The sequence below is a fragment of the Salvelinus fontinalis genome, chromosome 1 (assembly GCF_029448725.1).
Source record: "Salvelinus fontinalis isolate EN_2023a chromosome 1, ASM2944872v1, whole genome shotgun sequence".
NCBI lineage: Eukaryota > Metazoa > Chordata > Actinopteri > Salmoniformes > Salmonidae > Salvelinus > Salvelinus fontinalis.
The window spans coordinates 65,268,274-65,295,902 of record NC_074665.1 but is presented as its reverse complement, the minus strand read 5'-3'; the positions used below and the strand labels follow the sequence as shown (position 1 = coordinate 65,295,902).

Genomic DNA, 27,629 nt, shown 5'->3' with positions numbered 1-27,629 from the left:
TGTACTTCATGACATAGACTGACCAGCTGAATCCAGGTGAAAGCTATGATCCCTTATTGATGTCACCTGTTAAAACTTCTTTGGGATAGGGGGCAGTATTTTCACGTCTGGATGAAAAGCGTGTCCAAAGTAAACTGCCTGCTACTCAGGCCCAGAAGCTAAGATATGCATATTATTAGTAGATTTGGATAGAAAACACTCTGTTCTAAAACTGTTTGAATCATGTCTGTGAGTATAACATAACTTATTTGGCAGGCGAAACCCCGAGAACACACCATTCAGAATTAATTATTTTGGAGGTCACTCTTTTTTCAATGGGTTTTCATTCGGAATCCAGATTTCTAAGGGACCTTCTTGCAGTTCCTATCGCTTCCACTGGATGTCAACAGTCTTTAGAAATTGGTTGAGGTTTTTCCTTTGAGAAATTAAGAAGTAGCACTGTTCAGAACGAGGGTAGAGGGAAGTGTACTCTTTGATAGAGGCGCGTGACCTGAAAAGCACGGTACACTTTGTTTTCCTCCGGTATTGAACACAGTATATCCCGTCTTAAATGTTATCGATTATTTACGTTAAAAAATACCTACAGTTGTATTAGGAAAGTACTTTGAAATGTTTGGACAAAGCTTACAGGTTTTTTGTAGTCATGTTGCGCGAGTTGGAACCGTGTTTTTCTGGATCAAACGCGCCAAATAAATGGACATTTTGGATATATATCAACGGAATGAATCAAGCAAAAGGACCATTTGTGAGGTTTATGGGACATATTGGAGTGCCAACAGAAGAAGCTCGTCAAAGGTACGGCATGAATTATATCTTTATTTCTGCGTTTTGTGTCGCGCCTGGAGGGTTGAAATATGATTGTCTGTGTTTGTTTGCTGGGGTGCTATCCTCAGATAATAGCATAATTTGCCTTCGCCGTAAAGCCTTTTTGAAATCTGACACATTGGCTGGATTCATAACAAGTGTAGCTTTAATTTGGTTTATTGCATGTGTGATTTCATGAAAGTAAAATTTTTATAGTAATTTATTTGAATTTGGCGCTCTGCATTTTCACTGGATTTTGGCCAGGTGGAACGCTAATGTCCCACCTATCCCAGAGAGGTTAAATCCACTTCAATCAGTGTAGATGAAGGGGAGGACAGGTTAAAAAAGGGCAAGACAAAATATTGAAGTGCCTTTGAATGGGGTATGGTAGTAGGTGCCAGGTGCACTGGTTTGAGTGTGTCAAGAACTGCAATGCTGCTGGGTTTTTCACACTCAACAGTTTCCTGTGTGTATCAAGAATGGTCCACCACTCAAAGGACATCCAGCCAAAACTGTGGGAAGCTTTGGAGTAAACATGGGCCAGTATCCCTGTGGAACGCTTTCGACACCTTGTAGAGTCCATGTCCTGATGAATTGAGGGTGTTCTGAGGGCAAAAAGGGATGCAACTCAATATTAGGAAGGTTCATATTGTTTTGTACACTCAGTGCATATTCAGTATTCAGCATACACAGTATGTCTTCACAACGACAAATAGAGGAAAGTAGCGACAGGAAAAAACACCTTTTTGAAGCTTTAGTCTACTAAGATACTCGCCTGTCTCTTTTGTTGCCTCAAGACTATTTAAATTCTGCTTTGGGCTCCTGTGTGGCTTTATAAGAGTATGAACATAGATATGACAAAATTAAAGTTAGAGATAAAGTTATGTCAGGGATTAAAATACTTTTTGTTGATTTATCTTGACCACGGCCATATTCTGCACCCCCATCAAGGAGGAGGTAATGGCTGAGGACAGAAAACAGTCGCTAAGCCATCACAGCATCCTGTACACTTCAGTGGGAAAAATACCTTGACCTTATAGAGAGAGAGGTCTGCCTACGCTCTGGGAAAAACACTCTGAGAGAAAAATGAGTCCTGGAGTAGAGGATAGAGCAAGGTGAGATTCGTGGGGGGAAAATAAGAGGGGAAAAAATGTTCTGGACAAACTACTTCATTCTTTAATCCCCTGGTATCTGTCTGTGCTCCCACCTTCACTCCAAACCCCCAATTACTGTGGAGAAAAATGTCCAGCTTTTTGCCTCTCAAGAAATACACAGGCTTTCGCTCAGAACTCAATTCGGCTTTGGTAATGAGACTGTGCTTGTGCATTTCCCCATGCAGACAGGCCAATCTTCCAATTGCCAGCACACACAGAGACTTCGCATAGCGGGAAAGCTCGGTGGAAATTGACTAGTGAAAATATAGCTTTTTTCATTAGGTTACAATTGAATGTTCACCTTGTTCAACTCTTTTAACATGACTTTGAATGTCCCCGAAATCTGAAGGATTTAAAAAAAATCTAAAATTGTGAATTGTTCTTTATCTGTAGGCCAATCATCATCATGTCTTATAAATGAAATATTTTCCATTTAGTCTAGTGGCAATAAAAAAGAGCTGTTTAATTTTGTTTATGTGATTTCAGTTATATGGACTGAAAACAACTTGCACACAGCAAGGCTGGGATAGAATGGACTGTGTTTTTACAGTCTACCCTTTCATGTTTCATTAATCATAGAGCAGCAACTGATGTTTATTTTGATACTTCAGCAGATTTCAAAAGAAGGTTTCATAAAGTCAACTGAGGTGACACTTTTAATATCTTTCTGCTTGTCAGATATTCTCTGGCATTAACAGCTACCTCATTATATACGTTTTTTAAAGTTTTGTTTTCTATTTGTTTGCTGTGCAGAGGAACCTTTGGCCTCAATAACATGACACTTTGGCAATGGATCATATCTTCCAGATGTGCACCTTTGTTCAACACAACATTCCATAAAGTATGTACACAGTATGACCTGACTTTCAGTTTAAGATGGAAGGTGGTCCCGTGTCATCAATCACTTACAGTGCATTCGGAAAGTATTCAGACCCGTTGACTTTTTACACATTTTGTTACGTTATAGCCTTATTCTAAAATTGAGTAAATAAAAATGTTTCCTCATCAATCTACCCACTATGTACCATAATGACCAAGCAAAAATAGTATTTTCACATTTAAAACTGAAATACCTTATTGACATACGTATTCAGACCCTTTGCTATGAGACTCGAAATTAAATTCAGGCGCATCCTGTTTCCATTGATCATCCTTGAGATGTTTCTACAACTTGATTGGAGTCCACCTGTGGACATGATTTGGAAATTCACACACCTGTCTATATAAGGTCCCACATTTTCTTTTCTTTTTTGTATATAGCTATATTTTTTTATTTAAACATTTTTTACCCCTTTTTCTCCCCAATTTTGTAGTATCCAATTAGTAGTTACAGTCTTGTCTCATCACTGTAACTCCCGTACGGACTCGGGAGAGGCGAAGGTCGAGAGCCGTGCGTCCTCCGAAACACAACCCAACCAAGCCGCACTGCTTCTTGACACAATGCCCACTTAACTCGGAAGCCAGCCGCACCAATGTGTCAGAGGAAACACTGTACACCTGGTGACCGTGTCAGCGTGCACTGCGCCCAGCCCGCCACAGGAGCTGCTAGCGCGCGATGAGACAAGGACATCCCTGCCGGCCAAACGCTCCCCTGACCCAGACGACGCTGGGCCAATTGTGCGCCGACCCATGGGTCTCCCGGTCGTGGCCAGCTGCAACAGAGCCTGGACTCAAACCAAGAATCTCTAATGGCACAGCTAGCACTGCGATGCAGTGCCTTAGACCCCTGCGCCACTTGGGAGGAATAAGGTCCCACAGTTGACAGTGCATGTCAGAGCAAAAACCAAGGCACAAGGTCAAAATAATTTTCCGTAGAGCTCCGAGACAGGATTGTGTCGAGGCACAGATCTGGGGAAGGTACCAAAACATTTCTGCAGGATTGAAGGTCCCCAACAATAGAGTGGCCTCCATCATTCTTAAATGGAAGAAGTTTGGAACCACCAAGACTCTTCCTAGAGCTGGCCGCCCAGCCAAACTGAGCAATCGGGGGAGAAGGGCCTTGGTCAGGGAGGTGACCAAGAACTCGATGGTCACTCTGACAGAGCTCCAGAGTTTCTCTGTGGAGATGGGAGAACCTTCCAGAAGGACAACCATCTTTGCAGCACTCCACCAATCAGGCCTTTATGGTAGAGTGGCCAGACGGAAGCCACTCCTCAGTAAAAGGCGCATGACAGCCTGCTTGGAGTTTGCCAAAAGGCACCTAAAGGACTCAGACCATGAGAAACAAGATTCTCTGGTCTGACGAAACCAAGACTGAACTCTTTGGCCTGAGTGCCAAGCGTCACACGTCTGGAGGAAACCTGGCACCATCCCTACGGTGAAGCATGGTGGCGGCAGCATCATGCTGTGGGGATGTTTTTCAGCGGCAGGGACATGGAGACTAGTCAGGATCGAGGCAAAGATGAACGGAGCAAAGTACAGAGATCTTTGAAGAAAACCTGCTTCAGAGTGCTCAGGACCTCAGACTGGGGCGAAGGTTCACCTTCCAACATGACAACGACCCTAAGCACACAGGTAAGACAACGCAGGGGTGGCTTTGGGACAAGTCTCTGATTGTCCTCGAGTGTCCCAGCCAGAGCCCGGACTTGAACCGGATCGAACGTCTCTGGAGACTCCTGAAAAAAGCTATGCAGCGACGCTCCTCATCCAACCTGACAGAGCCTGAGAGGATCTGCAGAGAAGAATGGGAGAAACTCCCCAAATATAGGTGTGAAGCTTGTAGCATCATACCCAATAAGACTCAAGGCTGTAATCACTGCCAAAGGTCCTTCAACAAAGTTCTGAGTAAAGCATCAGAATACTTATGAAAATGTGATACTCTTGTTTTGTTTTTGTAAAAAAAAAAAAAATACAGTTTTTGCTTTGTCATTATGAGGTATTTTATGTAGACTGATAAAGGGGAAAATTATTGAATTCATTTTAGAATAAGGCTGTAACGTAATAGAATGTGGAAAAAGTCAAGGGGTCTGAACACTTTCCGAATGCACTGCATTCAACATAAAACTTTACAAGTGGGGAAAAGTGGGTCAGACTTACGTAGTCATCGTATGATTCATGTGTTACGGGCAACAGTGGGGGTCTGTATCCGGGGTTCCCTGGTGTTCCCCTTGCCCTGGGAGTGGATACTCCTCTCGCTAATGTGGCTTGTGGCAGTGCACTCCGCGTACCCGCTGTCCCTCTGAGTGCAACGGCCCCTCTGCCTCCCCGTCCCCTGTTTAAAAAACAAAACATCAATGAGAGATTAGATCACAACATGACATTACGTAGTCTGGCGATCTTGAACATTGACATTGTCCCTTGTGAATTAAGTATATTCAAAAAGCACATGTTAATATGATCACCCTATTGCAATGCAGAAAACGTAAAATGTATAGTGTATTTAAGGTTTAAAATGTCTTATGAAGTTTGTAACGTCCACTTAAAAATGTCAGACTTGATTTTCCCTTACGAAAGATGTTTCAACCCTTACACAAATTTCCATGAATTATAATCCACATAATAATTCACATTTCCTGCTGCCTTAAGATTATTTCCCCGCTGTAGAAAATTGGCTCAAATTAAGATCCTTAATTTGTAGACCAGAAACCACCACTATGGGTATTGATGGCATCTCAAAAATGTCCAGTGTGGAAATGAAATGGTCCTCTCTTGATTTCAAACAACTATGTGCAACAATGGAATGGAAATTCATCAATCAGAATACCAAGGCAGCAAGTGCTGACCTCAACACTTGTTTCTAGTGTATGCAGATACAGTATTATACAGACTGCCTCAGTCACAAGCTTGAGTGTTGTCAAGTGGAAGATAAGCATAACCTTTTCTGCTCAGACAGATTTAGTCATAATGATGTTCGAAGCAGAACAGTTATCATATCGCTTTTCTCCCAGACAAGCTATTCATTCAGACGCTGCACTGTTATTCCAATGACCTGGAGAATCAGCTCTACCTACATTTGTAGAGAATCCTCAAGCAGCCATTCCGGCAAACATTCCCAGAACAGTAGCTAACATTCCCATTAAGTCATTGTTAGGGTTTGGTAACATTAGGATGATAACGTCCCAAAAACATTCAAGGAATGTTTTTAACTACTCCCCCCAAAAATGGAAATGAAGTATCCTTGGAACATTCAATAGAACATTCACTAAAATGTTGTTCACAACGTCTGTAAAAACTACCACAGAATATTCCCCTAAGGTTCTCATTAGGTTGCCAGGGAATGTAATAACACAATGTTCAGGTAATGTTCTTAGAACATACTGCCGCAGCAAAATGTGGGAGCAATAGAAGTATTTCAGAGGAAACATTACAGGAATAAATAAACAAGTCATTTTCATGTGACTTGCCATATTTTTTTTTACATGGACTGCTGTGCAACTAACTTCATCAACAGTAAGGTAACACTAACACATGAAAGAACCCTGTTCAAAACGAAATTCTATCATTCTGGGCAAATAGGAATAACATTCTAAGAACATTGAAGGAATGTTTTGTGCATCCTGATACAAACATTGTAAGAATGTCATCACAACTAGACAGATTTTGTGCTTTGGGAACCTGTCTCTTGTAATGTACCCGCACTGTTCCCACAACCTAATTAAATGTTCTGGGAACCTTTAAAGAACTCAGGACGGCTGTTCTGTCAATATTCTTGCAACATCAAAGGAATGTTTTGTGCACCCAGATACATACATTATCTGAATGTCAGCACAACAGGACAGTTTTATTGTTTTGGGTATCCCCACAATGTTCCCAAAACCTAAGTAAGTGTTGAACAAAATTTGAAAGAACTTATCAGGTGAATGTTTTTTGCACACTAGAATAAACATTATATAATTATCTGCACAACTGGATGGTTTTTGTGTTTTGGGAATGTTCCCACAATGTCCCACCAGACTGTTCCCCCAACTGAATGAAACATTCTGCTAACCTTTAAAGAACAGACAAAATGTGTTCTGGGAACATTCTTGCTGTTACGTCCTGACCAGAGTTCTTACGTGTTTTGCTTGTTTAGTGTTGGTCAGGACGTGAGCTGGGTGGGAATTCTATGTTGTGTGTCTAGTTTGTCTGTTTCTGTGTTCAGCCTAATATGGTTCTCAATCAGAGACAGCTGTCAATCGTTGTCCCTGATTGAGAATCATATATAGGTGGCTTGTTTTGTGTTGGGGATTGTGGGTGGTTGTTTCCTGTCTCTGTGTTTGTGTTCTGCACCAGATAGGACTGTCTCGATTTTCACGTTTGTTATTTTGTAGTTTGTATAGTGTTCACGTTATTGTCATTCTTTATTAAACATGTTGAACACTAACTGCGCTGCATTTTGGTCCTCTCCTTCATCCCAGGAAGAAAGCCATTACACTTGCAACATCAGCCGGATGTTTATACAAACATTGTATAATCATCAGCACAACTGGACAGTTTTTGTGTTATGAAAAATATTTTACGCAACCTAACGAATGTTCTGGGAACTTTCACAGAACCAATTTTGGTTTGCTAGGCTGGCAGAGAAATGATCCGGGTCCCACTGACTCCCTGTGCTTATCCCAGTGAGGGAGGCTATACTTTTCAGGGTGCATTGACAGTTACTTGACTGTGCACACAACTCGCACCAATAGTCACAGATCAAAAGGCAAATGGGCCCGGACGCTGGTGTGTCTGCGCTGAAATTAGGGTGTTGGGAGGCGGATGCTGGGATTCTGTCTTCGGTCCTGAGATTTTACTGCCTAGAAGAGCCAGAGAAGCACCACAGGGAGTGCAGGGTGGATTTAAGGTCATAAAGCTGTCTATATTTGGGGAACATCCAGACATTTTAACACAAGCAAGATGGAGGAGGCCGAGATACACAGTCTTCTGGCACTGCTGATCCTTCACTAAAGCTAGCAGTCAATTATGATCCGAAAATACAAAGACTCCAAGGAGCATTACGGCCACATTACCGGTGCATATTTCTCATGGAGATTTACAGTAATAGCTTATCAGCGCAGCATAAGGAGCAAATCAGGGGAGGAACGTGGTGGTGATTCTAAATGAGCAGAATCAGATGAGAACACGGGCGTGTTTATTTCCATTACCACCTGAGGTAGTATAGTGCAAGCTGTCACCGTACACTCAAAATCCTTCAGGGACTGTCACACTGAAGACATGGCCATGGCCGGTGAAGATTGTATGAAATATGAATTATTGAGGTATGTCATGTCATCTGAGATATTAAATATATAAATGATTAATATGTTACATAATGAATAATTAACAATATGTGCTTGAAACTAAATATGAATCATTCATCAAACGCGGTGTGAGTATTAGAAGCAATAAAGCCAAGATCATATTTTGATTGTGATCGTTGAGTTAAAGTTCACACAGATGCAAAACAAAACCACACACACACACACACACACACACACACACACACACACACACACACACACACACACACACACACACACACACACACACACACACACACACACACACACACACACACACACACACACACACACACACACACACACACACACACACACAATCAATGACCAGTAATGATTTGGGATGGAAACCAACAAGCCAGCAGATCATAATCAACATGGCTGGTCTTTGCAAATACATACCGCGTAGTTATCGTGGAAGCCAGCCGTAAGCCCCGCCCCCTTACTGTCCTCCCTCTGTTGGTGTCCTCTGATCCTCCGTTCAAGTAGGAAAGCTCCCTCAGCTGCTCCTGTCTGATCTCATCATTGTAGTCCTGTGGAAAGTATACAACAGGCCTCAAAATCAATAAAAGAGAAGATTTGTCATCCAAATGCAACCGATGCTCGCAACTGCAACAAAGTTCTCCCAAATAAAAATTCAGAGGATATTCACAGGAAATGCATGATTTAGTTTAACACTGAATATTCATTTAGAGAATGTTCTGGTCAGAGTAGTTTAGGGGATCAGGTCTCAGTCTACTGAGAGTTGTTAGAACATTTTAGAACATTGAAATAGACATTGAAATTCAAATCTCAGCATTAATAGTGTCTCAAAAGATAACGCCAGACAGCAATCCAAAACACACACAGAGGCAAACAGAGTGAAAACACTATCTTTACTGTAAGGCATAAACATATAGCTAATGCTTTATAAACGCATTTATCTGCACCAGAAATCATTCAAGGTCCATGGCCTTGTTTAGCTACATCCATGTCCAGCTTCTGTCCGTCCTCCCTCAAGTAGGCCACAGATCTAAAAGGGCTGAATGGGTAAAAAAACGATGTTATTAGACACTCAGCCTCTGAGTTTGAATACTCTGTGGGGCTTTCAGAGGGTCACGTGAGGAACCAGGGGAAACAACTTATAATATTTGTCCTCATTTGCACTAAGAGCGGGTTGGGAGGGCATTGGAGGCCATATTGAAAGCAGCTATTACATTGTTCTTGTGTGTGAATATTGGGCGGCAGGTAGCTTAGTGGTTAGAGCGTTGGCAAGGTAAAAATCTGTCATCTGCTCCTGAACAAGGCAGTAACCCACTGTTCCCAGGCCATCATTGTAAATAAGAATTTGTTCTTAACCAACGTGCCAAGTTAAATATAAAATAAAAAATATTGCATTGCTGCCTTTGATTCGTCAATGTTTCTCTCAGTCAGTCATTGAACATGAATATGATCTGAATCACAGGCTAGATAACGGAGTGGATGAAACATTTTATCATCTTGTCAACAGGCTTAGACAGATAAACATGTCTCATTTCCTCCAACCACTTATCCTCGTCCTGTTTGCAAGACAGCTAGGCTAAAACAAATATGAGAGATCCATTGTGGACAGCACTCAGCCTCTACTTAGTTTAACCGCCCTGTACCGTTTTGGACTCTGACCTGGTTATGAACTCTTGCCTGTCCCCGACCTGCCTTTTGCCTACCCCTTGTACTATAATAAATATCAGAGCTCAAACCATCTGCCTCCTGTGTCTGCATCTGGGTCTCGTCTTGTGTCGTTATAGTACGAACTGGCCATGACTGACCCAGCAGATTTGGACCAGGTCCGTCACGCTGTCTCCCTGCAGGGAGCTACCATTAAGAGACAGGAGGAGCTACTTCAGAACCGGATGGAGGGGTTCAAGGCGTTAATGGAGCAATTGCGTGAATTAGCTCACAGGCAGCACGGCACATCTGAGACCTCCAAGCTACTCAGTAACTTCCCTACTAGTGGTGTGTTTGTTCAGCCTACCCTGGCTCCCCGAGAATGCAGCTTACCTCCTCCGGAGCAATATGCAGGCGATCCTGGAACCTGCCGGGTGTTTCTTTCCCAGTGCTCCCTCATTTTTGAGCTACAGCCATCTTCGTTCCTTGTGGATCGATCGAAGATAACGTATCTAATTACGCTAATGTCCGGAAGGGTGCTCTCCTGGGCGACGGCTGTTTGGGAGCAACAATCCGCCGTTTGCCATAACCTGGACGATTTCATGGTGGAGGTGAGGAAGGTATTTGATTTTCTGGTGCCCGGGAGAAAGGTGGCCCGAAAACTACTGAAGGTACATCAGAACTCCCATAGTGTGGCACACTCCGCGGTAGATTTTCGCACTTTGGCCGCCGAGAGTGCCTGGAATCTGGAGGCTCTGTTCGATACCTTCCTTCACGGACTGTCGGAGGAAATAACAGACGAGCTCGCAGCTTGGAGTTCCATTGGACTATTGGACCTTGATTCCCTCATCGCCGTTACGATTAGGTTGTGTGGTGCCAGGACAACAACCTCTCCCTCAATGTGATCAAGACAAAGGAGATGATTGTGGACTACAGGAAAAAGAGGACCGAGCACGCCCCCATTCTCATAGACGGGGCTGCAGTGGAGCAGATTTAGAGCTTTAAGTTCCTTGGTGTCCACATCACCAACAAACTAACATGGTCCAAGCACACCAAGACAGTCGTGAAGCGGGTACGACAAAACCTATTCCCCCTCTGGAGACTGAAAAGATTTTGCATGGGTCCTCAGATCCTCAACACGTTCTACAGCTGCACCATCGAGGGCATCCTGACTGGTTGCATCACTGCCTGGTATGGCAACTGCTCAGCCTCCGACCGCAAGGCACTACAAAGGGTAGTGTCACGCCCTGGCCTTAGTATTCTTTGTTTTCTTTATTATTTTAGTTAGGTCAGGGTGTGACATGGGGAATGTTTGTGTTTTGTCGTTTTGGGTGGTTATATGGTAAAGGGGTGTTGGGTGTAGTGTCTGAGTTTGTGTTGAGTGATTGTTTCTAGGTATGTCTATGGTTGAGTGAATGTGTCTAGGTATGTCTATGGTTGCCTGAGTGGTTCTCAATCAGAGACAGATGTCTTTCATTTGTCTCTGATTGGGAGCCATATTTAAGCCAGCCATGGGCATCATGCATTTGTGGGTAATTGTCTGTGTCTATGTTCTATGTTGCATGTGTGCACTTAGTTCATTTATATAGCTTCACGGTCGTCTGTTTTGTTTAGTTTGTATAGTGTTCGTTTCGTTTTCGTCTTCTTTCTTAAATAAAGAAGATGTACTTTCCACACGCTGCATTTTGGTCCTCACTCTCTCCCATTGACGATCGTGACAGGTAGTGCGAACGGCCCAGTACATCACTGGGACCAAGCTTCCTGCCATCCAGGACCTCTATACCAGGCGGTGTCAGAGGAAGGCCCTAAAAATTGTCAAAGACTCCAGCCACCCTAGTCATAGACTGTTCTCTTTGCTTCCACATGGCAAGCGGTACCGGAGTGCCAAGTCTAGGTCCAAGAGGCTTCTAAACAGCTTCTACCCCCAAGCCATAAGAATCCTAAACATGTAGTCAAATGGCTACCCAGACTATTTGCATTGCCCACCCCCCTCCCATCGCCATACCACTGCCACCCTCTGTTGTCATCTATGCATAGGGACTTTAATAACTCTACCTACACGTACATACTACCTCAACTAACCGGTGCCCCCGGACATTGACTCTGTACCGGCACCCCCCTGTATATATTGTTATTTTTTTTACTGCTGCTCTTTAATTACTTGTTACTTTTATCTCTTATTCTTATCCATATTTTTTTGAAACTGCACTGTTGGTTATGGGCTCGTAAGTAAGTATTTCACTGTAAGGTCTACACCTGTTGTATTCGGCGCATGTGACTAATAAAATTTGATTTGATTTGATTTGATTGATTGGCATCTACGAGAACACCGGAGTGAGAGGAGGTCGGGTCTCGGGAACATTTGTTCATCCGCTGCTGCTTGCTCACCTCCGAAGGAATCCGGAAGTCCCCGGAGTGTGCATTTCCGAGAAGAGCCGAAGCTACCCGAGTTCCCTCGAGAATCATCGGCGACGAGTGAGTCGGTTACTCCGGAGCCTATGCAACTGTTCAGAGCTGGATTATCGCCTCGGGAACATTCCCGTAGGCTGAGCTCCAACTGTTGTCTGTACTGTGGGGGGAGCTATAGCCAGCTTCCCTGTTAAGAGAACTACATCTTTAGTAAGTACTCTGGTGAATTATCCAATTCCCATCACCCGCACTCCTTTTCTTGTGATACTGCTGTGGGGAGACCAGTCTCAGTCTCCCCGGGCGCTCATTGACTCTGGGGCGGATGAGAGTTTTATGGACGCTACCCTAGTTTCTGAATTAGGTATCCCCACTCAACCCCTCTCTGTTCCCATGGACGCTAGAGCACTGGACGGCGGCTCCATTGGAAGAGTTATTTTATTTTTTTATTTAAAAAATAAATAATTCTCTTCCTTTGGAAGAGTTACCCATTACGCTGTTCCTGTTAATCTGCAGGTTTCGGGAAATCACAGTGAGTCAATACAGCTTCTCCTCATTGATTCCCCCCATGTTCCTGTTTTGGGATTTTCTTGGCTCCAAAAACACAACCCCGTTATTGACTGGCCCACAAGTTCAACCCTGGGTTGGAGTCCGTTCTGTCATTCCCATTTCCTTAAAGCGGCGCAGCCTTCCCCGAGACGTCCTCCTCAGGGCTTAAGTAAAACCTTGGATTCCTCTGCCGTTCCTGCAGAGTACCATGACCTCCTGGAGGTCTTCAGCAAGGCACGGGCTACTTCTCTTCCCCCGCATCGTCCCTACGATTGTGCTATTGACCTTCTCCCAGGCACCACACCGCCACGTGGTCGACTATATTCTCTATCCGGCCCGGAGACCAAGGCCATGGTGGAGTATATTGAGGACTCTCTGGCTGCTGGAGGCATCCGTCCTTCTGCATACCCTGCCGGCGCAGGTTTTTCTTTGTGGAAAAGAAGGACAAGACCCCGCGTCCGTGCATTGACTACCAGTGACTTAATGATATAACGATCAAGAATCGTTACCCCCTACCACTCCTCTCCTTGGCTTTCGAACCTCTCCAAGGGGCTACCAGTTTCTCAAATCAAATCAAAGTTGATTTGTCACGTGCTCTGAATACAACAGGTGTAGACCTTACAGTGAAATGCTTACGTACAGGCTCTAACCAATAGTGCAAAAAAAGGTATTAGGTGAACAATAGGTAGGTAAAGAAATAAAACAACAGTAAAAAGACCGGCTATATACAGTAGCGAGGCTGTAAAAGTAGCGAGGCTACATACAGACACCGGTTAGTCAGGCTGATTGAGGTAGTATGCACATGTAGATATGGTTAAAGTGACTATGCATATATGATGAACAGAGAGTAGCAGTAGCGTAAAAGAGGGGTTGGTGGGTGGTGGGTGGGACACAATGCAGATAGCCCGGTTAGCCACTGTGTCAGGAGCACTGGTTGGTCGGCCCAATTGAGGTAGTATGTACATGAATGTATAGTTAAAGTGAGTATGCATATATGATAAACAGAGAGTAGCAGCTGGACCTTCGGAATGCCTACCACCTGGATCGGATACACGAAGGAGATGAGTGGAAGACAGCTTTCAACACTGCCAGTGGACATTATGAGTACCTTGTCATGCAATTTGGACTCACCGCTGTCTTCCAGGCACTGGTAAACATGTTAAATCGTTTCGTGTTCGTCTACCTCGATGACATCCTGTTTTTTACCATTCTGCCCAAGAACACATCCTCCATGTTCGACAAGTTCTTCAGCGCCTCCTGGAGAACCAGTTATTTGTTAAAGTGGAGAAGTGCGAGTTCCACCGTTCTACAATCTCCTTTCTGGGATATGTCATTGCTGAAGGAAATGTCCAGATTAGAGGTCGACCGTTTATGATTTTTCAACGCCGATACCGATACCGATTATTGGAGGACCAAAAAAGCCGATACTGATTAATCGGACGATTTTTAAATGTATTTGTAATAATGACAATTACAACAATACTGAATGAACACTTATTTTAACTTAATATAATACATCAATAAAATCAATTTAGCCTCAAATAAATAATGAAACATGTTCAATTTGGTTTAAATAATGCAAAAATAAAGTGTTGGAGAAAAAAGTAAAAGTGCAATATGTGCCATGTAAGAAAGCTAACGTTTAAGTTCCTTGCTCAGAACATGAGAACATATGAAAGCTGGTGGTTCCTTTTAACACGAGTCTTCAATATTCCCAGGTAAGAAGTTTTAGGTTGTAGTTATTATAGGAATTATAGGACTATTTCTCTCTATACGATTTGTATTTCATATACCTTTGACTATTGGATGTTCTTATAGGCACTTTAGTATTGCCAGTGTAACAGTATAGCTTCCGTCCCTCTCCTCGCCGCTACCTGGGCTCGAACCAGGAATACATCGACAACAGCCACCCTCGAAGCAGCGTTACCCATGCAGAGCAAGGGGAACAACTACTCCAAGTCTCAGAGCGAGTGACGTTTGAAACGCTATTAGCGCGCACCCCGCTAACTAGCTAGCCATTTCACATCGGTTACACCAGCCTAATCTCGGGAGTTGATAGGCTTGAATCCATAAACAGCAGAGCTGCTGGCAAAACGCACGAAAGTGCTGTTTGAATGAATGCTTACGAGCCTGCTGTTGCCCACCATCGCTCATTCAGACTGCTCTATCAAATCATAGACTTAATTATAACATAATAACACACAGAAATACGAGCCTTAGGTCATTAATATGGTCGAATACGGAAACTATCATCTCGAAAACAAAACATTTATTCTTTCAGTGAAATACGGAACCGTTCCGTATTTTATCTAACGGGTGGCATCCATCAGTCTAAATATTCCTGTTACATTGCACAACTTTCAATGTTATGTCATAATTACGTAAAATTCTGGCAAATTAGTTCGCAATGAGACAGGTGGCCCAAACTGTTGCATGTAGTCTGACTCTGCGTGCAATGAACGCAAGAGAAGTGACACAATTTCACCTGGTTAATATTGCCTGCTAACCTGGATTTCTTTTAGCTAAATATACAGGTTTAAAAATATATACTTCTGTGTATTGATTTTAAGAAAGGCATTGATGTTTATGGTTAGGTACACGTTGGAGCAACGACAGTCCTTTTTCGCGAATGCGCACTGCATCGATTATATGCAACACAGGACGCGCTAGATAAGCTAGTAATATCATCAACCATGTGTAGTTATAACTAGTGATTATGATTGATTGATTGATTGTTTTTTATAAGATAAGTTTAATGCTAGCTAGCAACTTACCTTGGCTTCTTACTGCATTCACTTAACAGGCGGGCTCCTCGTGAGGCAGGTGGTTAGAGCGTTGGACTAGTTAACCGTAAGGTTGCAAGATTGAATCCCTGAGCTGACAAGGTAAAAATCTGTCGTTCTGCCCCTGAACAAGGCAGTTAACCCACCGTTCCTAGGCCGTGATTAAAAATAAGAATGTGTTCTTAACTGACTTGCCTAGTTAAATAAAGGTGTAAAAAAAATATATATAAAAATACCGATTTCCGATTGTTATGAAAACTTGAAATCGGCCCTAATTAATCGGCCATTCCGATTAATCGGTCGACCTCTAGTCCAGATGGACCCTGAAAAGATGAAAGCAGTAGTGGATTGGCCCCAACCTACGTCCAGGGTGCAGCTACGTTTCCTGGGGTTTGCCAATTTATACCTCCGTTTATCCGAGGCTACAGCACGCTGACGGCCCCCCTCTCTGCACTCACCTCTCCCAAGGTACAGTTCACATGGTCCCCAGCTGTTGACAGAGCCTTTGTGGACCTGAAGCATCAGTTCCCTACAGCACCCATCCTCGTCCATCCGGACCTGTCCTGATAGTTTGTGGTTGATGTTGATGCTTCTGACGTTGGAGTGGGGGCTATCCGGTCCCAGTGATAGAATAAGAATTTGGAATATCTCCGCACAGCCAAGCACCTTAACTCCAGGCAGGCCCGGTGGGCTCTGTTATTCACCAGATTCAACTTTACCATTTTCTACCACCTAGGTTCCAAGAATGTTAAACCTGACACCCTCTCTCGCGTATACATTTCCGCTGCCATACCCTCTGACTCCGAGACCATCCTCCCTACCTCATGCCTTGCGGCTTCTGTGGGCTGGGGTATTGAGACCCTTGTCCGCAAGGCACAACATTCCCAGCCTGCCCCTGGAGGGGGCTCGGCTAACCGGTTGTTCGTCCCTAATTTAGTCTGGTCCCGGGTCTTGGAATGGGCTCATTCTTCCAGGCTTACCTGTCATTCGGGTTCCCGTCGAACCCTGGCCTTCCTCCGACAACGTTTCTGGTGGCCTTCGTCGCCGCATGCAATTTTGTGCTCAGAATAAGACTCCGTGGAAAGCCCCGTCCGGCCTCCTTCAGCCACTACCTGTCCCTCATTGTCCCTGGTCCCTTATTTCCCTGGACTTTGTCACTGGGCTCCCTCCGTCGGACGGCAACACCGTCATTCTGACGGTAGTGGATCGGTTTTCCAACGCTGCTCATTTAATCCCTCTCCCCAAACTACCGTCTGCCAAAGAGACAGCCCAGCTCATGGTGCAGCACGTCTTCCGGATCCATGGACTCCCGGTGTACATGGCTTCCGACCCGGGTCCTCAGTTCTCGTCTCGGGTTTTGGAAGGCGTTCTGCATCCTTATTGGGTCCTCAGCCAGCCTGTCCTCCAGATTCCATCCCCAATCCAACGGCCAGTCGCAGCGAGCAAACCACGACCTGGAAACAACCTTAAGATGCCTCGTCTCGACCAACCCCACTACCTGGAGCCGACAACTGGTCTGGGTGGAGTATGCCCGGAACCCTGTTCGGCCACGGAACTCTCCCCTTTCGAGTGCTCCATAGGGTATCAGCCTCCACTCTTCCCAGAACAAGAGCAGGAAGTCAACATACCCTTGGCCCAGATGTTCGTCCACTGCTGTCGGCGGTATCTTTGACAAGTGGATCGCCGTCGGACTCCAGCTCCTCTCTATCGCATTGGACAGAGGGAATGGCTATCCACATGGGACCTACCCTTTCGGTGAAGTTGGTCCTTTCCCCGAATCCTTAGTTCCTGTTGTTCATCTTTTGTTGCCCCGTACCCTCCGTATTCACCCTACGTTCCATGTGTCAAGGATTAAGCCTGTGTCTCACAGCCCTTTGTCTTCTGTTTCCAGGCCCACCCCTACTCCCCGTGTCATCGATGGTCATCCGGCGTACACGGTGAGACGCCTCCTGAGTGTTTGACCACGAGGCAGGGGTTTCCAGTACCTGGTTGACTGGGAGAGTTATGGCCTGGAAGAGATGTGCTGGGTCACCGCTAGAGACATCCTGGACTCAGCCCTCACTGCTGACCCAGGTAGGATGCCAGGTGGTGCCCCTAGAGGGGAGGGGGGTACTGTCAAACCCTGATCTGTTTCACCTGTCCTTATCTCCATCCCCCTCCAGGTGTCACCCATCCTCCCCATTATCTCCTGGGTATTTATACCTGTGCCAGTTCATCTTGTTTGCCAAATCAAATTTTTTCCTAGCTCCTGTTTTTCTAGTCCTGACCACTCTGACTGCCCCTGTCTGCCACCCTGTACCGTTTTGGACTCTGACCTGGTTATGAACTCTTGCCTGTCCCCGACCTGCCTTTTGCCTACCCCTTGTACTATAATAAATATCAGAGCTCAAAGCATTTTTTAAAATTTAGTCAGTTCAGAGCAAATTGATCTAACAACCTTGCGATTACTGGCCCAAAGCTCTAACCACTAGGCTACCATCTGCCTCCTGTGTCTGGATCTTGGCCTCGCCTTATGTCCTTATAGTCTGAGACAGTTGTGGGATGTGATAGATCCCAAATTAATACAACCACTAGCCTCAAAACCACTTTTTGTCCACAATGTGGCTGACGCAACAGACCAGAACGTTTAGCTTAAAATGTTGAGAAACTATTAGGCTATTTCTTCCCATTATAAGTGTAGTAGGCTATAAGCGTGAATGTTCCATTAGCGTGAAAACACCATTATCAAAAGTGACCGCAAATGTGATTATGCATGTAATGCTTTTATTATAAAAGGTGCATTTTTATGTTGAAAATTATCTTCCCCAAACTTGAAACTCAGGCGCTGCTTATGTATGCCAGTTAGGCTCTACACCCCTTGTAAAACAGATTAATGTGCTTAATTTTAAGAATGTATTTGGCCACTTTAGTTGTGTACAAACCTTATCAAAACATATAGGCCTATGGGCTAGGCTACATTAGGTGTGTGATTATGATTTTGAAAAGGTCACCAAAAAAAGGCATTGTTTCTTGCCTTAAACTGGGCATCATTCACAAGTGATAGGCTAATATTGTCACCCATCATACTATTCTTGATTTAATCTTTACATATACTAAATAATATATGTGTACAATTTGTTTTGATTTATAATGGACTATTATCATGCACCTGTATCGAAACAGGGGCAGCGGGAAAAAATACATGTCATCTATGCACTTAAATAACGAATGGAGGATGCGTTTCCCGTGGTTTATTTTCATGCCAGCCAGGTAGGCTATACTCCTGTTGTAAAGATAAGCAATGTGCTTAATATTAGGAAAGTTGAGAAATAAATATAGTAGGCCTAGCCTATAGAAAGCTGATGGGATCCTCCTCTTTTTAATAGAGGCCATCGCTATGTTCTCTCCCGCAATTGCATAACCTATAGAAATGTTGCGCAACATGAGCTCAAGGGCTCTCATGAAGTGTTTGATTAGATTTTGAATACCTTTGCATTGATGTCAGAGTGATTCGAGTGACAATAGAGTGCTGAGTACAAGGCAGTTAGCAATTTTGGCAGGCTACGAATGACCATCAGCAGCATCAGAGCTTGGAGAAGCCTAATTACCATGACTAAACGGTCACGTGTAATTTGACTGCCTTCATGACTCGTGACGGTCGGTGTGGCAGTAATACGGTGACCGTAACAGCCCTAGGTGTGAATACTTTCTGAAGGCACTGTATGTGTTCCTTTTCTCCAAGTGGGAAAGGGAAATGTAGATTGCAATAGAGATTGAATCATCTGTGGATCTGTTGGGGTGGTATGCGAACTGGAGTGGGTCCAGGGTGCCTGGGATGATGGTGTTGATTTTGTATTTGTATTCATTAGGGATCTCCATCAGCTGCGGCCAAGGCAGCAGCTCCTCTTCCAAGTGTCCAAACACATTAAGGCACTTACATCACACATAAAACGTAAGATAAAACAGTACATCATAGAACATTATTACACCACTACATATCTACAATACAATATGTATGATACCACCATACAACAATATTACAATGTATGTGTGTGTAGAGTGAGTGTACTAGCGTGTGTGTGCATATGCGTTTGTCTGTACCTGTGTGTGTGCCTCTTCACAGTCCCTGCTCTTCCATAAGGTGTATTTTTCTCTGTATTTAAATCTGATTCTACTGCTTGCATCAGTTACTTGATGTGGAATAGAGTTCCATGTGGTCATGGCTCTATGTAGTACTGTACGCCTCCCACAGTCTGTTCTGGACTTGGGAATTGTGAAGAGACCTCAAGTGGCATGTCTTGTGGAGTTTGCATGGGTGTCCTAGTAGTTCAAACAGACAGCTAGGTGCATTCAGATTGTCAACACTTCATACAAAAACAAGTAGTGATGAAGTCAATCTCTCCTCCACTTTGAACCATGAGAGATTGACATGCAAATCATTCATGTTAGCGCTCTGTGTATATTTAAGGGACAACCGTGCTGCCCTGTTCTGAGACAATTGTAATTTTCTTAAGTCCCTCTTTGTGGCACCTGACTACACGACTGAACAGTAGTCCAGGTGCGACAAAACTAGGGCCTGTAGGACCTGCCTTGTTGATAGTATTGTTAAGAAGACAGAGCAGCGCTTTATTATGGACAGACTTCTCCCCCATCTTAGCTACTGTTGTATCAACATGTTTTTTGACCATGACAGGTTACAGTCCAGGGTTAGTCCAAGCAGTTTAGTCACCTCAACTTGCTCAATTTCCAATTTATTCATTAGAATATTTAGTTGAGGTTTAGGGTTTAGTGAATGATTTGCACCAAATACAATGCTTTTAGTTTTTGAAATATTTAGGACTAACTTATTCCTTGCCAACAACGCTCAAAGTAACTGCAGCTCTTTGTTGCAGTCATTTTAGTCGCTGTAGTAGCTGACGTGTATAGTCTTGAGTCATCCACATGCATAGGCTTTACTCAAAGCCGGTGACATGTCATTAGTAAAGATTCGAAAAGTAAGGGGCCCAGACAGCTTCCTGATTCTTCCTGAATTATGTTGGAGAGGCTTCCATCAAAGCACACCCTCTGTGTTCTGTTAGACAGGTAACTATTTATCCACAACATAGCAGCACGTGTAAAGCCATAACAAAGTTTTTCCAGCATCAGTCCATGATCGATAATGTCAAAAGTCGGACTGGTCTAACCAAACAGCCACCACAATATTTTTATCATACATTTCTCTCAGCCAATCAGCAGTAATTTGTTAAAATGTGCTGTGCTTGTTGAATGTCCTTCCCTGTAAGCGTGCTGAAGTCTGTTTGTTTACTAGTAAAATAGCATTGTATCTGGACAAACACAACTTTCTCCAAAAGTTTCCTAAGGGCTGGTAACAGGCTGATTTGTCAGCTAGTTCAGCCAGTAAAGGGGGCTTTACTATTCTTAGGTAGCGGAATTACTTTTGCTTCCCTCCAGGCCTGAGGGCACACACTTTCTAGTAGGCTTAACTGCTCGACTGAGGGACCTGAGCCATGAATGGCCTTTCAAAGTATTTCACGGCTACAGATGTGAGTGCTACAGGAGGATAGTCATTTAGACAGGTTACCTTGGCACAGGGACTTTGGTGGTCTGCTTGAAACATATAGGCATTACAGACTGGGTCAGGGAGAGGTTGAAAATGTCAGTGAAGCCTCTTGCCAGCTTATCGGCGCATGCTCTGAGTACACGTCCTGGTAATCCGTCTGGCCCTACGGCCTTGTGATTGTTAACCTGTTTAAAGGCATTGCTCACAAGCACGCCCGTTGATTCATAGTATATATTAACAAATGGCCTTAAGAAACGTCTTGGTGTGAAGGAACGTCTAGCATCTCTCGTAATTGGAAGTGTGTAGCTTAACCAAAGTGCAACAAATCTGATTGGGCTTGTGAAAGTTGGGTGTTGATAGAGGCTTTGAGAAAAACAAACAACTAAAGTCTACAAATAGCTGTAGGGGAGAGTGGGATAGGTTGTTCATAGGAAACCATACACACAATTAACAAATGTACCAAATATTTAGGAAGAGATCATAATTTCATGGAGTTTGTGAAGGAAGACACCACATGGAAAAAGTGGTAAATTAGGTCCAACAAATAGATTTTCACCAAGTCAAATTAATTTATTGTGTTAGAGGTTTCATGATGCTTGTATCTAAACCAAAATAGATCATTTTAAGATTGTTCTATATATCAGTTGGGGTCTCTATAAGCTTCAATATGAAGTCATAAACCTAGCATGAAAGTGCATCCTTGTAGCTGTGTGGGTTAATATAGTCAAAATGTTTGAGTTGAGGGCCTCCCGGGTGGCGCAGTGGTCTAGGGCACTGCATCGCAGCGCTAGCTGCACCACCAGAGTCTCTGGGTTCGCGCCCAGGCTCTGTCGCAGCCGGCCGCGACCGGGAGGTCTGTGGGGTGACGCACAATTGGCCTAGCGTTGTCCGGGTTAGGGAGGGTTTGGCCGGTAGGGATATCCTTGTCTCATCGCGCTCCAGTGACTCCTGTGGCGGGCTGGGCGCAGTGCGTGCTAACCAAGGGGGCCAGGTGCACGGTGTTTCCTCCGACACATTGGTGCGGCTGGCTTCCGGGTTGGAGGCGCGCTGTGTTAATTAAGAAGCAGTGCGGCTTGGTTGGGTTGTGCTTCGGAGGACGCATGGCTTTCGACCTTCGTCTCTCCCGAGCCCGTACGGGAGTTGTAGCGATGAGACAAGATAGTAATTACTAGCGATTGGATACCACGAAAAATTGGGGAGAAAGGGGGGTAAATTAAAATTAAAAAAAATGTTTGAGTTGAGCCAATGGCAATGGGGTAAGTTGAGCAAATTGAAGTGTTTTCCTCCCAGGTGTAATGCCTGTGATGTAAAAAGTACATAATTGTCATACTTCAGTAAAAGTTAAGACATATAACTTGTTTTGGTCACTTGATTGTGAACAGTACAGACGTCATGCCATGTAGCCATTGGCTACTCTTAAGGACACTGAAAATGAAAGGCTAACATCACCCTAATGATGTCAACAATATTCACTCATTCATGCCTTTCCCGTTCCATCAGTGATGCATTTTGCATTTTGTGTATAATGTCCAAAACATATTGACTAGTGACTTGAGGACATCCAGACGTGAAGTAAATGCAATCAAGCCTGTTCCTAAATAATTTGATCTGTGAAAAGGAAGCAATGCCTTGAATTGCTTCAAATGAAATCACTTGATTGCACCAAGTTTCCCCATAGTCAAAACTTGATGGGCTCAAATTGGATTGCAAAATAAATGCATTCCGAGATGAATAGATGTAATGGCTAGCCTGATGAGATCATTATGGAGGCTGTTGGGTGGCCAGGCTAGGCTAATTAGCCTCTGAATGAAAACTGAGTGGTAAAATGCTTGTAACTGAACCAGGAGGCAACAACTTGGAGACAAAACACAGTGATTGAGCTTCGGTTGTGAACTATTTCCAGAGAAGATAATGAAACACTGGCAGAAAGAAAGAGAGGTTAAATGTGCCATTATAATAAGATGACCAAAATACCTGATATACAATATCATCAAAACAATTTTCAGAAGATTTCACATGAATTGTTTCACTTTTAGACAATAGTGGTGGTAATATTATTGTATAATGTAAGGGGAGCCAGACATTGCAGTGAAATACATAACTAGAGCGTTCTTACAGTACATTGGGGGATTTGTGGGTTGTGGCGTACAGCACCCTCAATGGGTCTGCGTTAGCAAGTGAGAGCGTGTCTAATGTGTCTACACATTGTGCTGCATGAATCACTACTCTTCTGGTACCAAGTGACAGTACGTGATCCAAGTCCCAACTCCTCACATACAATTTGAGCCCATCATAAATGCCGTGTCTCCCGCGTCTCCCGCGTAGTAACGACTACACCGCAGCTTCCCTGTTCCATCTATTGCTGTTCACTGGACCCTATGATCACTTGGCTACATAGCTGATGCCTGCTGGACTGTTCATTAATCACGGTACTCCATTTTATTTTTTGTTTATCTGTCGGCCCCAACTCAGGCCCTGTGTGTAGTTAACCGACCCTCTCTGCCCATTCATCGCCATTTTACCTGTTGTTGTTGTCATAGATGATTAGCTGTTGTTGTCTTACCCATTGTTGCCTTAGCCTGTTGAGGATGGGGGCGCTGTTGAGACTATTTATGCTAATTGGGTAATTTTTGAAACGGCTTCCCACAAAATCCTTGATCGTACAATATGCATATTATTATTATTATTGGATAGAAAACAGTCTATAGTTTCTATAGGAGTTGAAATTTTGTCTCTAAGTGGAACAGAGCCCATTCTACAGCAATTTCCCTGACATGGAGTCAGATTTCAGAAATGTTGGCCACTGTTCTGAAGTCAGTTAAAAGGGCACTGTTATTGCTATGACTATACGGACACTTCTTACGTCTTCCCCTGGATGCCTTTACGTGATGACGATTCCAATGGGGTCGATTGCGCGTTCACAGGCACTACAAATGAAAAAACCCTGTAGCTAGCAAGTCTTTTCTTGGTGCGTAACGCGCGTGGAAGACACCGACCCGCTCCTGTTCCAAGCGTTAGTTTAGCCTGTTATATTTCTCCGGTCATCTTTTCACTCGTTATAGGAGTTAAAAACATCATAAGGTAGTTAATTTAAAGCGTTTTATAGCAATTTATATCCGTTTAGTGCGATTTTGGGACATTTATTTTTGAAACGATGTGAATAGCTGGGCACGCTTTTCAGTTCATCCCGAACGCAGTTGGCATTTCCACATGGCAAGAGGACAGCTTTCCACCAAAAGACGATTACTCCCAAGAAAGGATCCTTTGCCCAAGATACTGATGGAAGAACAGCTCATAGTAGGACATTTTTATTATGATAAATCGTGTTTCTGTCGAAACATTTTAGTGGCTTAGGACGCCATGTTTTTTGACGTAGCTTCGCTTGGCGCAAACTGTATTGAAAAGTAAGGATAAATTAAAAAATGTAATTCCGCAATTGTATTAAGAATTAAATTGTCTATCAATCCCTGTCCACCCTATATTTTTTAGTCACGTTTATGAGTATTTATGTATAAGAGTAGATCACTGTCTAAGTGGAGCAAGGACATTTTCTGACCAGCTGAGCTACATTTCACATTGTCTAACCATGATTTTGGTGGCTAAATATAAACGTTTTCGATCAAACTCTATATGGATTGTGTAATATGATGTTACAGGAGTGTCATCTGAAGAATTCTGAGAAGGCTAGTGAAAAAATTAATATATTTTTGGCGATGTTGACGTTATTGCTCACTTTGGCTAGAATCAATGCTGGGCTGCTATGTGCTATGTGCTATGCTAATATAACGATTTATTGTGTTTTCGCTGTAAGACACTTAGAAAATCTGAAATATTGTCTGTATTCACAGGATCTGTGTCTTTCGATTCGTGTATGCTGTGTATTTTTACGAAATGTTTGATGATTAGTAAGTAGGTAAACACGTTGCTCTAAGTAGTTTTTCTATTCCATTTGTGACGGTGGGTGCAATTGTAACCTATGCCATCTACCTGAAATATGCACTTTTTTCTAACAAAACCTATCCCATACCATAAATATGTTATCAGACTGTCATCTGATGAGTTTTTTTGTTGGTTAGGGGCTATAAATATCTTAGTTTAGCCGAATTGGTGATGGCTACTGGTGTTGGTGGACAAATAAAAGATGGTGGATTATGCTAATGTGTTTTTAGGTAATAGATGTACATCTTTACATATTGTGTCTTCCCTGTAAAACATTTTAAAAATCGGACATGTTGACTGGATTCACAAGATCTGTGTCTTTCATTAGCTGTATTGGACTTTAATGTGTGAAAGTTAAATATTTAAAAAAAATATTTTTTTTGAATTTCGCGGCACTGGTTTTTCAGTGGGGGGGGGGGGGGGGTGTGCCGCTAGCGGCACGCTGATCCTAGACAGGTTAAACTAGCTCTCCCAATCAACACATTATTATTGTATCAGTTTACTGTGGAGCCCCTAGTCCCACTCAACATGCCTCAGATACCTCCTTTGTCCCACCTCCCACACATGTGGTGACCTCACCCAGCATAACTAGCCCGTCCAGAGATGCAACCTCTCTTATCATCACTCGGTGCCTGGGTTTACCTCCACTGTACCCGCACCCCACCATACCCCTGTCTGTACATTATGCCCTGAATCTATTCTACCACGCCCAGAAATCTGTTCCTTTTATTCTCTGTCCCCAACGCACTAGACGACCAGTTTTGATAGCCTTTAGTCGTACCCTCATCCTACTCCTCCTCTATTCCTCGGGTGATGTGTAGGTTAAACCAGGCCCAGCGTGTCCCCAGGCACTCTCCGTTGTTGACTTCTGTAACCGAAAAAGCCTTGGTTTCATGCATGTTAACATCAGAAGCCTCCTTCCTAAGTTTGTTTTACTCACTGCTTTAGCACACTCCGCCAACCCTGATGTCCTTGCCGTGTCTGAATCCTGGCTAAGGAAGGCCACCAAAAATTCTGAGATTTTTATCCCCAACTACAACATTTTCCGTCCAGATAGAACTACTAAAGGAGGAGAAGTTGCAATCTACTGCAGAGATAGCCTGCAATGTTCTGTCATACTTTCCAGGTCTATGCCCAAACAGTTCGAGCTTCTAATTTTAAAAATGAATCTCTCCAGAAATAAGTCTCTCACTGTTGCCGCCTGTTATAGACCCCCCTCAGCTCCCAGCTGTGCCCTGGACACCATATGTGAATTGATTGCCCCCATCTATCTTCAGAATTCGTTCTGTTAGGTGACCTAAACTGGGATATGCTTAACACCCCGGCAGTCCTACAATCTAAGCTAGATACCCTCAATCTCCCAACAATTTATCAAGGAACCCACCATGTACAACCCTAAATCCGTAAACAATGGGCACTCTCATAGATATCATCCTAACCAACTTGCCCTCCAAATACACCTCTTCTGTTTTTTTTAATCAGGATCTCAGCAATCACTGCCTCATTGCCTGCATCCGCTATGGGTCCGCGGTCAAATGACCACCCCTCATCACTGTCAAACGCTCCCTAAAACCCTTCTGCCAGCAGGCCTTTCTAATCGACCTGGCCCGGGTATCCTCTAAGGATATAGACCTCATCCCGTCAGTCGAGGATGCCTGGTCATTCTTTAAAAGTAATTTCCTTACCATCTTAAATAAGCATACCCCTTTCAAAAAATGTAGAACTAAGAACAGATATAGCCCTTGGTTCACTCCAGATTTGACTACCCTCGACCAGCAGAAAAACATCCTGTGGCGGACTGCACTAGCATGGAATAGTCCCCGCAATATGCAACTTTTCAGGGAAGTCAGGAACCAATACACGCATTCAGTCAGGAAAGCAAAGGCTAGATTTTTTCAAACAGAAATTTGCATCATGTAGCTCTAACTCCAAAAAGTTTTGGGACACTATAAAGTCAATGGACAAAAGAGCACCTCCTCCCAGCTGCCCACTGCACTGAGGCTAGGTAACAGGTAACCACCAATAAACTGAGGCTAGGTAACCACCAATAAATCCACGATAATCGAGAATTTCAATTAGCATTTCTCTACGGCTGGCCATGCTTTCCTCCTGGCTACCACAACCCGGCCAACAGCTCCGCACCTCCCACAGCTACTTGCCCAAGCCTCCCCAGCTTCTCCTTCACCCAAATCCAGATAGCAGATGTTCTGAAAGAGCTGCAAAACCTGGACCTGTACAAATAAGCTGGGCTAGACAATCTGGATCCTCTCTTTCTAAAATTATCCGCCGCCATTGTTGCAACCCCTATTACCACTCTGTTCAACCTCTCTTTCGTATCGTTCGAGATCCCTAAAGATTGGAAAGCTGCCACGGTCATCCCCCTCTTCAAAGGGGGTGACGCTCTAGACCCAAACGGTTATAGACCTATATCCATCCTGCCCTGCCTTTCTAAAGTCTTCGGAAGCCAAGTTAATAGACAGATCACAGACCATTTCGAATCCTACCGTACCTTCTCTGCTGTGCAATCCGGTTTCCGAGCTGGTCACGGGTGCACCTCAGCCATGCTCAAGGTCCTAAACGATATCATAACCGACATCGATAAAAGACACTACTGTGCAGCCGTCTTCAT

General features: G+C 43.8%; 1 protein-coding gene across 1 annotated transcript in view; it reads right to left on the bottom strand.

The window, feature by feature from the left end:
* Positions 1-28: 28 nt before the first annotated feature.
* LOC129859854 (KH domain-containing, RNA-binding, signal transduction-associated protein 2-like) overlaps positions 29-27,629 on the bottom strand; it is a 121,836-nt gene continuing 94,235 nt past the window's right edge. Inside the window, exons 5-7 of the mRNA XM_055930038.1 lie at positions 8,561-8,691; positions 4,995-5,169; positions 29-1,409 (exon numbers count right to left, since the gene is read on the bottom strand). Coding sequence (XP_055786013.1) covers positions 1,296-1,409; positions 4,995-5,169; positions 8,561-8,691 — 420 coding nt within the window. The 3' untranslated portion in view covers positions 29-1,295. The remainder of the gene's footprint in view (positions 1,410-4,994; positions 5,170-8,560; positions 8,692-27,629) is intronic.